Here is a 14,997-nt window from a genome sequence, read left to right as displayed (position 1 = left end):
ATTAATCCATTTGTTTATATCTCCCTCCTCCTCCTCCTCTCTCTCTCTCTCTCTCTCTCTACGACTCCCACCTCCACCTCCGCCATCCCAATCCGATCTCCCGCGAGCTCCAGATCCACCTCCCGGGTCGCCGCCGAGCTCGCCGCGGCCACCTCCTCGCCGGAATCGGCCGCTCGCGAGCTCCAGCCCGGTGCCCGTTTTCGCGCCATTCGTGCGTGCGAGCTAGCGAGCTAAGCTCCAAGAGCTGCGCCTCCTGCGCTGCGGTGAGGTGCGGCGCTGTGTGAGTCCTCTCGCATTGGGCTTCTGGTTGCTCGGATAGCTTGGGTAATTCTTCTCCGTGCGTGATTTAGCTTGATTTTTTTTGGTGGTTCCGATTTTTTACGTGAGCCTCTTTTTGGTAAGGATTGTGGCTTAGGCTGTGTGATTTAGCGTGGGCGTGGTTGGTGCTTGTGGTGGCGAAGCTGTGGATTGGATCGAGTTGGAAATGGCGTTCTGGGTTAGCGAATTGGATCGGGATGATTTGGTCGTAGTTTGACTTTTTCCGCGAGCCGCCACCATGGACTTGAGCAACGCTGCCTGCCCCTGTGGAAATCACCTGATTTCAACGCGTAGATCACCTGTTTCCAACCAATTGCAACCGCCAGCTTTTGCTAGATTCATCGAGCAGTTTAGAAATCTCCAAAGTATGGGAGCTGGTAGCTCGCATCACAGCTGGTCATAGCTGAATCGCGTACTAGACGCATCAAGATTTGTGCAAAAACAATCATTGGCCAAATGGAATGTTGTTTGTGATTGTGCGGCTGAATTCTGTCCCTTATCTAGGAGCTTTCTTGATTCCTTGATTAATGTTGTGCTTACTTGCAATTGCAGGAAGGTGTCACCTTGTTAGTTCCCTCAAATTTCATTGGGCCCTGGTGTAGTAACTTCACATCATAATTACCAGAGTTTGATTACTTTGATGGTGGTAACTTCTAGATGATCTGAACATATGGAGAGGAGATAGAAGTGTCTTGAGTGTTGCAGTAGGACAGCAAGGACATGACTGTCATGCCATCTCTGCGCCACCGGGCTGTCGCCAAGAAGCCCAAATGGATAATCATTCTTGTGTCACTGGTTTGTTTTGTATTGATTGGGGCATATGTTTTCCCACCACGGCGGTATTCGCAATGCTACCTCTTCGGTTCTGGTGCATGCGCAACTTTCAAGGATTGGCTCCCATCTGTAACCCGCAGGGAGCGGACTGATGAGGAGATCATTTCATCTGTAGTTCTTAGGGATATCCTTGCAATGCCCATGCCAGTGTCGAAAAATCCAAAGATCGCTCTTATGTTCCTGACACCTGGTACACTGCCCTTTGAGAAATTATGGGAAAAGTTTTTACAGGTTGGTAAAGATATATTTGTTGCATTTGTGCTATTTAAGAGTATAAATCATTCAATGGTCATGTCGTTTCCTTTAACTGCAAAGCAACATCAGTTTCTTTTCAGCATAAATACAGACAACAAGTTGTTTCAGTGGTTAATGCTCTAGTATTGTTTTTAGATACATATTACTGAAAAATGGCACTTAATCAATATGTTGCTGTTCTTTATGAAAGTTGTAGACTTGTAGCAGTGCTTCACTATTGTATTATGAACAGCATTTTAAATTTGATAGATACTGAACTAACATAATAAAATCCGTAGGTAATGTCTTAGCTAGCATCTTACAAGGGTCATTATATATCATTGAGAGAAATGCTAAGGATGATTTCCATTACTGCACAAGAAGTCAAACTAGTGGATATTTCCTTATACTAGTTAACAAACCAACTAGTATATTATACCGCAAGTCCGCAATAACTAACAAGTGTACTTTACAAGTTACTACAATCTACCCCCAGTTTCAAAAAAAAAAAATCTCCCCCCTCTTCTCTCCTGAACCTCTGGAAGTATATATATATTGTGATAATGCCTGTTGCTTTTATAATTCATTTAAACCTAAAAAATCTTAATAATTTTGACTTCTCCAAACAGGGTCAGGAGGGAAGATACTCCATCTATGTTCATGCATCACGTGAAAAGCCTGTACATACTAGTTCTTTGTTTGTTGGTCGTGATATTCACAGTGACGCGGTAATTACTTTCATCTTCAGAAATTCTGTATTTAATGCCTTTCCTTTGATTATGTTCTTTATTAAGGATTTGACCTGCAAAATATGTCTATTTTCAAAGCTTATGTCTATCTCTCTGCATTCCAAATGACTGATGGATGTGTTAATGACCAAGTGGTAGATCTTGGTTCCATCAGAAACTTCTTTGTTTGGCTATCTAGCAAGGTAGTAGTGATGGACAAATAGTTGTTTTACACACCAGAGGACATAGCACTATAGCGACGAGCACATAACGAGCATATATTTGATAAAGATAATTTTCATAAATTTAGCATTCATTTTTCAGGATGTTCTATATCAGTAGTAGATCATGCTGTAGTAGGTTCTATGCCAATAAGGTTCTTTATCTACGCCAATAAGAATTATTTCACTCTTTTTAGCTTAAGGGCTACTACTATAATGTGAGATCTAGCTATTGTAAGAACACTTCGAGCAATTTAATCTGCTGTGGAAATAACAAAAAGAAACTGTTAATTTCTTCACCTCTTAATCCTGGCAAATTGAATAACTTTGTATATTTTGTGTATTTTTCAGTAGACTTCTCAAATGGATTATTATATTGGCTTGTGTCTGAACAGAGTGCGTGGTTGCTCTGCAGGTAGTATGGGGAAAGATTTCAATGGTTGATGCAGAGAAGAGACTATTGGCCAATGCACTGGCAGATGTTGATAACCAGTTCTTTGTGTTGCTTTCTGACAGGTTCTGACTCTGATTATGGATAACGATTTTTGGGCCTTTCTTTCACTATATTGAAGTTATCTTCCTGTTTCTTACAGCTGTGTTCCACTGCATACATTTGATTATGTCTATAATTATCTGATGGGAACAAATATCAGCTTCATTGATTGGTAAGAAGCTAAGAACACCAAATTCATATTCAAATTTCATAAATGTAAAAGTAAGAGTAATAGGTGAAACAAGTTCTGTTGACATGTGATCAATAAGTTGATGTTGATTCATTCTTTCTAGTATCACTTGGAAATGGTGTTGCATGTATATTTTGATCATATTTTTCTTCATTGTTATTTTCTCAGTTTCCGTGATCCTGGCCCTCATGGAAACGGGAGGTATTCTCCTGAGATGCTCCCTGAAATTGAGGAGAAAGACTTCAGGAAGGGTGCCCAGGTAGTTTGTTGTGTTACATACCTGATTACCTGGCATTACAGTTCATTCTTTTAGCAGTATATGGTTTGTTTTTGGTTTTTTATTTTTTCATGTCGATTCTAAACTGACATGTTTTATATTGTGTTAATGTTTGTTGTTTTAATAGTGGTTTGCAATTACACGAAGACATGCTCTACTGATTCTGGCAGACAGCCTTTACTACAAAAAGTTCAAGTTGTACTGCAAGGTTTGCTGCCTATTCGAATTATCACTCTCGTGTGATATAATAGAACAAAGAATAGGATTCAACTAATGTCCCTAAAATATGATTAAGGAACTGAATATCGGTCTGATAATTACTTTCTGAAACATTTGGAAGTGGTAAACTTCTTGCAAAGTTACCTTTTCCAAGTATTTAAAATATACTAAATAAGGTCAATTCTCATGGGATCAAATTGGATTCATTTCTTGTGTTGGTTACAGAACACCTAAGATTCTGAAAGTGTTTGGGCTTGTCCTGTAGTCATCATTTATGAAAACAAGTGCTTATAATTTTTTTCTAGTTTTTTTGTACATGTTTCTGCAAGACTGATTTTTGTATGATTTGCCTTCAATGATTACAGCCAGCAGACGGACGCAACTGTATTGCAGATGAGCATTACTTACCAACCTTATTCAACGTCAGTATTTATTTACAATATATTGAAGTGACATTTGATTCTTTTGGGGGCTTACTTGCTAAATACATATCATTTTGCATATCTTCAGATGGTAGATCCTGGTGGAATTGCTAATTGGTCAGTTACACATGTTGATTGGTCTGAGGGAAAATGGCATCCGAGGTCATATAGAGCTGCAGATGTCACCTACGATCTCTTAAAGAATATAACAGTATGTTTTTGCTTTGTTGTATGTCTTTTTTTTCCCCATAAACTCATAACAGTACGTTCTCATGCTAATTTACATTACTGTTGTGCAGGCTGTTGATGAAAATTTCCATGTAACAAGTGATGACAAAGTAAGTACAACAATTCTTTGTCAGTAATAGCAACTGAACAACATCACATTAATTACGCATGTTAAATGCTGTTCATTTACTTCATCTTGGATTATCATGTTACATATATAAGTGCCCTTGGTTGCCAATTTTACCATGGACTCATTGATTTCATTGCTCATATAATGCATGAAATGTGAAACTGGAACAGCTAGAAAGACTGACTTGCTTTTTTTTCGCCTTCCTTTTGTAGAAACTTATGACACAGAAGCCATGCTTATGGAATGGATCGAAGAGACCATGCTATCTTTTTGCTAGGAAGTTCTACCCTGAAACTCTTGACAACCTACTGAAGCTATTCACCAGCTATACATCTGTTTGAGCTCCATCAAATTCTTTGTCCTTGGCATATGGTCTCAAAATCCCATGGGCTTTTTTTTGCTGTTTCTGTAAATTGCAAAATCAATACCTAGACTCTTACACATGGATCTGGACCTAGAGACTACAAGACTACACACGCAGATCGTCATCGCAGCAACTGTGACGGCTTGGAGTTCTTAGTCACTGGGAAGGGCTGTGGCGAAATTTGTAGCAATGACACTGCCCTCACTGTAATTTATTGTGCTCTCTGTAATTTTTCCATTGATGGTTCTTAGTCCATTGACTCCATTCCTGTTGAAGAACAGATAATTTTCCATTTTGTCATACCATTATTATATGATCCATTTTTTATATAGTCAGATAACAAGAGAAGTACCTCATCCTATTTTTGCCATGATGTGCATCTTTTGTTGATTTTGTTTGCCCTCTTTCCGAAATTAACAATATGTTAATATGCTCAAATGAAACCATTTTTTCAAGATTACATGGACGGCGCACACCACTACACAACAGGGTTTACCTTACCGCCGGTAACCGCGCGGTTACCGGGCTTACCGCGGGGGTACGTACCGGCGGTTACCGGGCTTACCGCAGGAGTACGGTAATATAAATACTGCGGTAACCTCCTTAAATTCAAATAAATTTAAAAAATAATTTAAATTTTTAATAAATTTTGTACGGTTTTGTACGGTGGTTTGGGAAACTTGCTACACACACCCCGTGAATGCGCTCTCCGCTCTGTAATACGCACTCAAATGAATTATCTAAGCTCTATATTTATACTCCCTTTGTCCGAAAATGAGTACACTTCTAGCAATTCTTATTAAGATTAGTAATATTAAGAAATGTCAGGATCTCTAATTAAAATAGGTTAGGTATAACAGCCTTAGAAACAGTGCCACATGCACGGCAGTTGCTGCAGCCGCAAAGACTGGCTACCAAACAGCCTCAACAAGTCAATGAGAGAAGGGTACTGGCTTGGGACAGGTATGGAATTAATGAGATAAACCTCATCATGCTAGCTAAAAATATAGTCTCTGTAAGATAAATTTTGAACAAATGAACCTTTTTTGAGATGTAGTATATCATATCCTCTCATTAAAAAGGAGTACTATATCATGTTAGAGACAGTTGTTGTCTTAGACCCTATTTGAAATTTTAACTACCAATTTGATCCTATTTTCTCAACTTTATTTATTTTATCGTCTTTTTCAAATGTATCAAATATCCTAGTGAAATTTCTTCCAATTTCCTGCGTAAATAAATATATCTCTACTATCCTTTATCCATTCCAAAATACTGTACATCGACCTTTGGGTAATTGGGTCCACCCCTCACGGGCCCACAAAATCCATTTAAACCCGTTTCCTCAGGCCCACGAGCGAGCCACGTAGCACCACTCACATCCCTCCACGTGGCACCCCTCCCCACTCTTCCCTCCACCTTTCCCTCCCTCCCGCCACGTCTCGCAAACCAACCTCCCATCTCAAAAATGCTCCACTTCCTCTCCTCTTCCTCCCCTCTCAATCCCCAATTCCTCCTCCTCCCGAGGCAATCCGCGAGGCTGCGCGTCCTCCTATCCATCCCGGTCTCCGCCATGAGCTCCTCGTCGTCGTCGTCGTCGCGGGGCGCGCTGGCGGCGGCGGCGGTGCCTTCCCTCTCCGCCGACGAGGCCGGCGCGGCGGCGGACGAGGCGTTCTTGAGGTACACCTCGCCGAGCATGCGGCGGAGCGGCGGCGGCGGGGTTGCCATCGTGTGGTTCAGGAACGACCTCCGGGTGCTCGACAACGAGGCGGTGGTGCGCGCGTGGGCCGCCTCCGATGCCGTCCTCCCCGTCTACTGCGTCGATCCCCGGATCTCCGCGGGGAGCACCCACTACTTCGGTTTCCCCAAGACTGGAGGTGAAAGAATTGGGCGTCAATCTCTGACTGAAATTCAGTTTGCTTCGTGCAGATTACTTTTATGTTTTGGTGTGATTTTGGCTGCATGTTCGTTGGGTTCATGAGGGAAACGCGTTGATTTGATTCGTTTCTTTCAGCATTGAGGGCGCAATTCCTGATAGAGTGCTTGGAGGATTTGAAGCGCAACCTGACGAAACAAGGTCTCGACCTGCTCATCCGCCATGGGAAACCTGAAGACATCCTCCCTTCAATTGCAAAGGCTGTCACTGCACATACGGTGAGTTCATCCGCCTAATCGTGCCCGCGACGAATTCTAGTAGATTTCGATGTGGGAATTTTGGGCCTTGGAGACTTGGAATTCTGAATTCAGGAGGAGGTTTAAGGCAGTAATTTGTGGTGTATCTCCAGGTCAGTAATTTGTGGTGTATCTCCAGGTCTATGCTCATAAGGAAACCTGCAGCGAGGAACTCCTGGTTGAACACCTTGTGCGCAAAGGCTTGGAGCAAGTTGTGATTCCTCAGGGAGGAGCATCTAACCAGAAGAAGCCTCGAAATCCCAAGTTGCAGCTCATCTGGGGAGCGACATTGTACCATGTCGATGATCTTCCATTCTCCGTGAACAATTTGCCTGACGTATATACACAGTTCAGAAAGGTATATTCTCATAAAGTTTCTTCATCTAGGTTGTCCATTGTTTTATTGGCATGATAGTTACTGTCAATAAAATGTTTTTACCAGGCTGTTGAATCTAAGTCCTCAGTTCGGAATTGTAGCAAGTTGCCACCGTCACTCGGGCCGCCTCCTGGTTCTGGCCTGGATGAAATTGGAGGTTGGGGAACAGTACCAACACTGGAGTCACTAGGCCTAAGCATGACAAAGGCAGGTTCAGTGATTTCAGTTAACTGTGTTGAGCTAATTTTCAGTGATCAACTGTACTTTGCCACTTTGGCAGATAAGCTTTGAGAACTTCACCTATAAGTTGTAACTGTCACTGTTTGCTTCTCTCTATAGTCAGAGAAGGGAATGCATTTCGTGGGAGGGGAGAGTGCAGCTCTGGGAAGAGTTCATGAGTACTTCTGGAAGAAAGACCAGCTGAAAGTCTACAAAGAGACCAGGAATGGCATGCTAGGTCCAGACTACTCCACCAAGTTCTCCCCTTGGCTTGCTTCTGGCAGTCTTTCGCCTCGTTATATTTGTGAAGAGGTAATAAATTCATGGTAACCTCTGGAGATCAGTAGCTTTGTCTCATGCTGTATTTTTGGCCATGGTGCAGGTAAAGAGATATGAGAAGCAGAGAATAGCAAATGATTCTACATACTGGTATGCCTTCTCCAGAGTTTTATCACTTCTAAACTCTGGTTTTTCAGCTCTCGTTTATTATACTATTTGAGAAATGAGAGTTATTACATATGCTATAAAGTTTGTAAGGAGTGTGAAATATTTATAGATTATTGCAATTAAGGGTTTCCAACTTCCTTAGAAGTCAATGGTGAAACTGAAATACTTTCTTGATATGACAATGTTTTCAGGGTTTTATTTGAGTTGATATGGAGAGATTACTTCCGGTTCATATCAGCAAAATATGGGAACTCCATTTTTCACCTAGGTAAAGATATAACTCTCTCTCTCATGTCCCTAGATAATGCATGAAAAAGAAGTATCACTCTGAAATTCACTTTTATTGTTTATCCTGAAAATACACAGTTATTTCAGCTAAATATATGTAGAATAGTTAGATTTGGCTGGAAAAAGGTATAATCCTCTTTAAACTACTGTAGGGGGTCCAAGGAACGTAGAGTCCAAGTGGAGCCAGGATCAGGCACTGTTTGAATCTTGGAGAGATGGTCGAACTGGGTATGGAGTACTCCAAATTGTTCTAAAATTTTCTCAGTTTAACTCATAATTCATCATGTAAACCTGCTGAATCTGTTGATGGTGACTTTCAGGTACCCTCTTATTGACGCCAACATGAAGGAGCTTTTAGCGACAGGTTTCATGTCCAACCGTGGCCGTCAGGTAACCATTGGCATCTTATCACATAAGCAGAAATGCAGAATGACTGCCCAAGGGTACACCCAAGGCCATCTGATCCAAGTATCCATCTCTCATTGCTTCTCTACAGATTGTCTGCTCATTTCTGGTCCGAGATATGGGTATTGATTGGCGAATGGGAGCTGAATGGTTTGAAACATGCCTATTGGATTATGACCCAGCTTCAAATTATGGTAATTGGACATATGGAGCAGGTTAGTGTTTCTTTCCTCATATACAGTTACTTATTCTTGAAAGCATTGTATAATCATTAGTCAAAGCAAACAAATGACACAAAAGTGGGAGCTCATTTACATATCATGCCAGACTCTGAGACTGAACTGCTACTACTGTAATCTTGACAGGAGTTGGCAATGATCCAAGAGAAGACCGATACTTCAGTATACCTAAGCAAGTAAGCCCCAAAACTAAATATTGGACTCTTTCTTACCAGAGTTAACACTTAAAAAGGAATCGTTCTATACTACTAGAAAGAATCATAGCTAGAGTTCTAATCTACTAGCAAGTGACACGGCAAGAAGAAATAATAAGTTTTTAGGCACCATTCTCACCTCGACATTTTCTGACCATGAGTGAAACTGTACATTCTTCTGCAGGCCAAGACATATGATCCTGATGGAGAGTATGTTGCCTACTGGTTGCCAGAGCTCCGATCAATTGCAAAGGAAAGAAGGAATTTCCCAGGAGCTTCATACATCAAGCAGGTTGTCCCACTGAAATTTGATGGTGGACATCAGAAGAGAGATCAGCAGTTCAACAGGCAGAGAAGGCCAGGCCACATGTATAGAAGACAAAAATAATAAGATGCATATATGTATTTATTATAATTTACACCATATATCAATACGAAGTGAAGCAGATTTACAACAGATAGCTACAGAGCAAACATCAGTGAGCCCTTGTATGTCTTGTGCAGAATTTCAGTTTCAGAGGTGTTGAGGATGGTGTTGCAAAATGATTGATGTTTAATTTGCGAGCTCAGAAGTTAGAAATACTGGGCAAAATTTACGATAAGAATAAGAGCGCACCCTTTAACCTTCTAGAATGGAGATAAATCAAATTGTTGAACCTGAAACATTGCAGAGAACATATATAAGACTGATGTAGCTCTCCTCAACAACAGTATAGGGGCTTTTCAAAACAAATGCAGCACTCAGAAATAGAAGGCCAAAACATTCAATCATCCATTAACAAATCCAGCACAGGTCAACATGGTAATCAGAAACTAAAGGAAAACAAATTCTCTTTCATTCAGGTTACCTCATTTCTCAGCAACATAGGTTTGACAGACTTTATTTGCCAAAACTAACTTCACAGACGACAAAACTGAACACAAAAGATATGTACACCACTGCCGATGACAACGGCACAAAACTTGAAAACGGCAGCTTCTAGAGGGTGATAACTCATATGTACAAATTGGCCTTGAAGAGGCAAGCAAAGTTACAACTACAACTAATGTCAAAAGCCGGAATGTTAACCAAGCATGTCCTCTGAGGTCTGGTTGCCAGCGGTCATGAAGCTCATAAATGTAGCTTCAAGCCTTTGTAATAGATCCTTCCCTCACACAGTAACGAACATTGCAACCCTTTGTTGGTATAGGAATGCTAAGCGACTGATCAACGTTTTGCAGCTTCCATGCACAGAACTGTGTATCATGTACAAGTGGATTGCTTGCTCGAACTGGTGGAGATCCCGTAAAGTATGGAGGAGAAGCCTGTAGATTGCATTTCTAGCTTAATTTGGAAGCACATTTGAGCAACAGCCAAAAAATATGGGGTAAAGAGAAAAGAGATAAGCTAACCTTGCTCATAATGAAATCAGAAAGATCCTGTGTTAAATCATACTCCTTATATGACCTGAACAGCAAAATAAATCACCGATGCTATGCAGTTAAAATCAAAATACCCGAACTTATCTGAATATGAAAAATTCCAGATGAGAAGTGAGTGTGTCAATAGAGTCAAATTGAACATGCAGAACACAAACGGCAATGTACTCAGCCAAAGCAAGATGATTCAAGCAATCCAACGCAGCAATAGACAATTAGACACTATGATGAAATGAATTTGATAACATGTGATCTATTAGAATATTGAGGGTGTGTTCGCTACCAGGGGATGGGAATGTGCGCAGTGCGCACGGAAAACGGGACAGTCTATTAGCACGTGATTAATTAAGTACTCCGTTTTTTAATGTATGACGCTGTTGACTTTTCGACCAGCGTTTGACCATTCGTTTTATTCAAAATTTTTGTGCAAATATAAAAATATTTATATCATGCTTAAAGAATACTTGATAACGAATCAAGTCATAATAAAATAAATGATAATTACATAAATTTCTTGAATAAGACGAATGATCAAATGTTAGACAAAAAGTCAATGGCGTCATACATTAAAATATGGAGGTAGTATTTGCTTTTTTTTTCAAAAATAGATTAATTTGATTTTTTAAGCAACTTTCATATAGAAACTTTTTTTTAAAAAAACACACTGTTTAGTAGTTTGAAAAGTGTGCGTGCGGAAAACGAGGGAGAGGGGTTGGGAAGAGAGGCATCCGAACACACCCTGAGGGTATTTGACAATGTTTGTTTATACCACAATTGTCTTGTGGACAAAGAAATTTAGATTTAGAATCATATTAAAACCAGTTAACCGGATTGTAAGTATACCTGCCACTCTTGCGTGGTACTGGACATCTTATCGCTCCAGCCCTGCTTGTAGTGCTTTGGCAGGATTTCATCATTGTTTCTGTTCTCAGCTTCTCTAGCTCCCTCATTTCCTCAATAAAGCCTTTTGGGTAAGATGTAACCAAAGTATGAGCAGTCAGTAGTGGTTCCTTGTACATTGAAACAATGCATACCAAGTTAAAGCATGGCTAGAACCTGATGAAGGACTCGCGGTGTTCAGCAGATGTTCCATGCCCATGACAGTCAGTCAGGAATAAGATTTAAGATCAGCAAAGTCCCTGCACAATCAATAATTCCTCAAAATGTAGAATAAATCAAGAGTAAAGAAATACTTTTGAGTCTAATTGCAGCATTAACATCAAATAATCAATAGGACTTAAGAAAATATTTTTCCACTGTATTTTTACATGCCAATAAAAGTTACAATATCTCTGATAGGAACAGTTCATCCCAAGAGTCACATGTACTCCGTATGACAATATAAGAAATTTTATCTTACTTAATCAGGAGTTGTCATGAGAAATGCAAAAATCTTTAATGCAGCGCAGTTGCGCCCATTGCCCAATATATAAAAAAACCACTCTTCTACAGAAGCAAATTCTAATAAACACATACTCCTAGGTGAATTGGGAATTGATTGCCTATACCATATATGTAAGATTTTTTTCACTCCAAATCTTGCTAATTTTGGACCATTCAATTAAGATCAACCGTTGCACATCAGACAAGAGACAACCCTACTGATCTCCCCTCACAACAACCTCACCAGCGAACCCGCCGCTCCCACCTCCCTGCCCCCGCTCCATGCGCCGCCATCTCTTCGCCTCACAGAGACACCAGCGAGGCCCTCGGGACAATGCTCCCATTCCCATTTCGCTGCTGCAGCAGCCTCACCGGCCCCGTGTTCCCTCTTAGCGAGGGCTCCCACCACCCAGAAACCTTAACCTTGCTGGCCACTGGAGCAAAGGCGGATTTCGTCGAAGGTCACCAGCCCACGAATCATCATGGGATAGATCCAAAAAGATGAGAAATTTGTAAGATTCTGTGACAATATTCCGCAACCAATCCTCTGATAGGTCCAGATACACACACAGCAAAAGGCCCTAAAAGAAAAATCATACTTTTATACACAAAATCGTCGGTGCAAGATTCTTTAATCTGGCGATTTTGATTTGCACCGCAGAAACTGAACCTCGCGCCTTTCTCCCCCAACATATCCCCACAGATTTGAACCCTCACCCCGAAATACCTCAATCCTACGGCGACATAGAGATTAATCTACAGAAATCCACGGAAAGAAACCACAAAGAACCACGAGGCGTAAGGCCCCACGCAAAGCAACTAGATTGGTTACCAATCTCATCTCATCTCCTACAAAGAAGAGCGCAAGAGAACTGACCTGAACCGCGGGAATCGAGAGGAGGGCGGAGAAAGGGGAGGGTGGGGAGGAGGGGAGAAGAGACACCGAGGCGCACAGCCCCCCCGCCTCCGGCTCGCCGCGCTCCCCGCTCGCTCGTCCGTTCGTCCGCTCGCTCGCGAGGCGAGAGAGGGGAGGAGAGGCAAGGGCTATATTTATGCGGCGGGCGAGAGAGAGATTGGGCGAGCTGAGAAGGAGGCCGTGGCGAGGCGGCGGCGAAGATAAGCGCAAACACGCAGCGCCCCGCGAGAGAGAAAGAGAAAGAGAGAGGGGGGAAAGAACGGCAGGTAGGAGGCCTCGCGTGCGTGCGGTTGTGTGAATGTGTGTCATGTGCGGTTTGGTTTGGTTTGGTTTGGTTTGGTTTGCGCGCGCGACGCGGGGTGGGCTCTGGCTCTTGGCGGTCGGCATCACCCGCGAGGCGCGGCGCGGCGCGAGACGACGGGCGCTTTTTTGCGGTTGCGTGCGTGCGTGCGTGCGCACGCGAAACCGGGGCCGTTGATAGTAAAGATTGTTACGGGACGCGAACCGGTGCACGGCGACGTCGTCGAGATGCGTTGCGCGGGGGAGTGGGAAGTGCCGTGCGGCTGCGTCACGGTCACGGGTCGTGAAGGGGTGAACGAGATTGGGCAGGATACGGTGCGGGTGCGGCGTGACGTGGGGTGGGCTGGGGTTGGTGGAGTCGTGGGCTTTTTGCAGTTTTGCACGCACGTTTCCTTTCCTCTCTCCCTCTGGCGGGGACCGGACCACACACGTACGGAGGAGGATACCCTCGTACACGGTAGTACAACATACGTCCATACCACTCATCCTGCCAGTGCTGGTAGTTCTCTATCAATATAGGCCATGTTTAGTTTCTCTCCACCAACTTCGAACTTTTAACTTTCCATCACATCAAAAACTTTCGTACGTAAATGAACTTTTAACTCCTTTTTTTTAAACTACCAACTTTCTTTAAACTTCCTGGTAGTAAAACTTTATGAAAGGGTATGTATCTTAATGGTTACAGTGACCTGAACAGCACCCTAAGATCCCGAGTTGAAATCTTCTTATGAGCAAATTTCATATTGGGTTATTTGAGTGTTGATTTTTTTAAAAAAAAAGGTTACCTACACGTGAATCATCGAATTTGGAATATTGGAATAAAAAATACCCAACAAAAACTAATACAGGCCTTCACCCTCATACATCAAATAGCTTGTTCTAAAAATATATCATCACAGGTGGCGAGCAAGTAGAAGATAATGTTGGCAATAACACACTGAGAGTGAGATAGGAATCAACTTCATTTCTAGAAGCAACGAGCGTGCGAGTCTAATAATATATGTAGGAACCAGGACCAAACAATCGATAATAAGCGTTATAGTTCAACTACACTTTATTTTACATAGTGTCCACCACCATTTGAAAACTTATAAACTTTATACAAATTGGTTCATTTTATCGACAAACGGAAAAATCATCTACACTTCAAATTCTCAGTGGAACCATCAATCGACCGTAGTGGGAACTGGATCCTCTTATATAGCTGCTCGCTAAGTCAGAGGGACATCGGATGCACCAGCGACATCCGTTCCACATCGGTCGATATAACAAGCAAGACGGATGACCATGCTCGTGTCTGGCCCCCAGCAAAATTAAGACGACCCATTTGAATAAAGAGTTTATTTTAGAAGCCATAGCCACCAATAGCTCGTTGTCGCTCACCGTCTCAGGTGAAGCTTGCAGAAGCCATGACTGCTGACAGTTCGTTACCGCTTGCCGTCTTCTCCGGCGTAGGCGTGGTTGGAGCGGATCCCCGAGGAAGCCCCTCCCCTCCATGGTGCCCTCCTTCCCATCCCTTGCACCCATGTCCCTTGCCGGCGCCCTCCTCCCCATACTTTCGCCACCACCTACATTAAAGCTCTACCATTTACTAACGAGAAAGAGGCAAATACTTAGATATACATTTTCGTTATTAAATCAGTTGTTTATTCTTTATGGTGGATTTTGATCAATAGGTTAAGACTTGCACATATATTAGATTGCGTAAGTTCCCCTGAGACAGCGAGCAACAACGAGCTATAGGCAATTATAGCTTTTACAATAAGCTCTTTCATCAAATGTGATGTCTCGGTTTTATTGGTATGAGTCAAACACGAGCTCGTTCGGCTATCTAACTCGTTATCCAATACGAAACGGAAATCGCTGGTATATTACGTCAGAGGATCCGATTCCGCTATAGTGACACATGTCGGTGAACATAGCACATACCTGAGATTGAGAGGAATTGAAGGCATCATCACAGCTGACACAGCCATTTGCC

The 14,997-nt window shown here is 42.3% G+C and overlaps 3 protein-coding genes across 4 annotated transcripts; 2 read left to right on the top strand and 1 right to left on the bottom strand.

The window, feature by feature from the left end:
• On the top strand, positions 1 to 5,027 carry LOC4341750 (uncharacterized). The gene is made up of 11 exons (NM_001421686.1): positions 1 to 324; positions 871 to 1,383; positions 2,016 to 2,114; positions 2,751 to 2,851; positions 2,929 to 3,000; positions 3,187 to 3,277; positions 3,423 to 3,503; positions 3,880 to 3,936; positions 4,025 to 4,147; positions 4,236 to 4,274; positions 4,507 to 5,027. The coding sequence occupies exons 2-11, from the start codon at positions 1,039 to 1,041 to the stop codon at positions 4,633 to 4,635; spliced, it is 1,137 nt and encodes a 378-aa protein (NP_001408615.1). The 5' UTR covers positions 1 to 324; positions 871 to 1,038; the 3' UTR covers positions 4,636 to 5,027.
• Positions 5,028 to 6,088: 1,061 nt separating this feature from the next.
• Positions 6,089 to 9,538, top strand: LOC4341749 (cryptochrome DASH, chloroplastic/mitochondrial-like). Of its 2 annotated transcripts, none has more exons than XM_015788632.3 (12): positions 6,089 to 6,535; positions 6,673 to 6,812; positions 6,970 to 7,188; positions 7,273 to 7,417; positions 7,550 to 7,737; positions 7,808 to 7,854; positions 8,064 to 8,140; positions 8,313 to 8,388; positions 8,481 to 8,550; positions 8,657 to 8,780; positions 8,931 to 8,980; positions 9,183 to 9,455. In XM_015788632.3, the coding sequence occupies exons 1-12, from the start codon at positions 6,127 to 6,129 to the stop codon at positions 9,384 to 9,386; spliced, it is 1,749 nt and encodes a 582-aa protein (XP_015644118.1). In that variant the 5' UTR covers positions 6,089 to 6,126; the 3' UTR covers positions 9,387 to 9,455. The 2 variants fall into 2 exon arrangements, with proteins under 2 accessions (XP_015644118.1, NP_001408614.1); NM_001421685.1 differs by having other exon boundaries at positions 6,105 to 6,535; positions 7,273 to 7,413; positions 7,546 to 7,737; positions 9,183 to 9,538.
• Positions 9,539 to 9,812: 274 nt separating this feature from the next.
• Positions 9,813 to 12,980, bottom strand: LOC9271699 (uncharacterized). Its single transcript, XM_015788633.3, has 5 exons — positions 12,678 to 12,980; positions 11,474 to 11,556; positions 11,261 to 11,381; positions 10,391 to 10,445; positions 9,813 to 10,303 (listed from the first exon to the last, which is right to left on the bottom strand). Exons 2-5 carry the CDS (start codon positions 11,514 to 11,516, stop codon positions 10,124 to 10,126), a joined length of 399 nt encoding a protein of 132 aa, XP_015644119.1. The 5' UTR covers positions 11,517 to 11,556; positions 12,678 to 12,980; the 3' UTR covers positions 9,813 to 10,123.
• Positions 12,981 to 14,997: the final 2,017 nt, after the last annotated feature.

This window comes from Oryza sativa, chromosome 6, assembly GCF_034140825.1.
Source record: "Oryza sativa Japonica Group chromosome 6, ASM3414082v1".
Taxonomy (NCBI): domain Eukaryota; kingdom Viridiplantae; phylum Streptophyta; class Magnoliopsida; order Poales; family Poaceae; genus Oryza; species Oryza sativa.
Note: the sequence above shows the minus strand (reverse complement) of the source record. Positions and strands in the feature narration are given on the sequence as shown.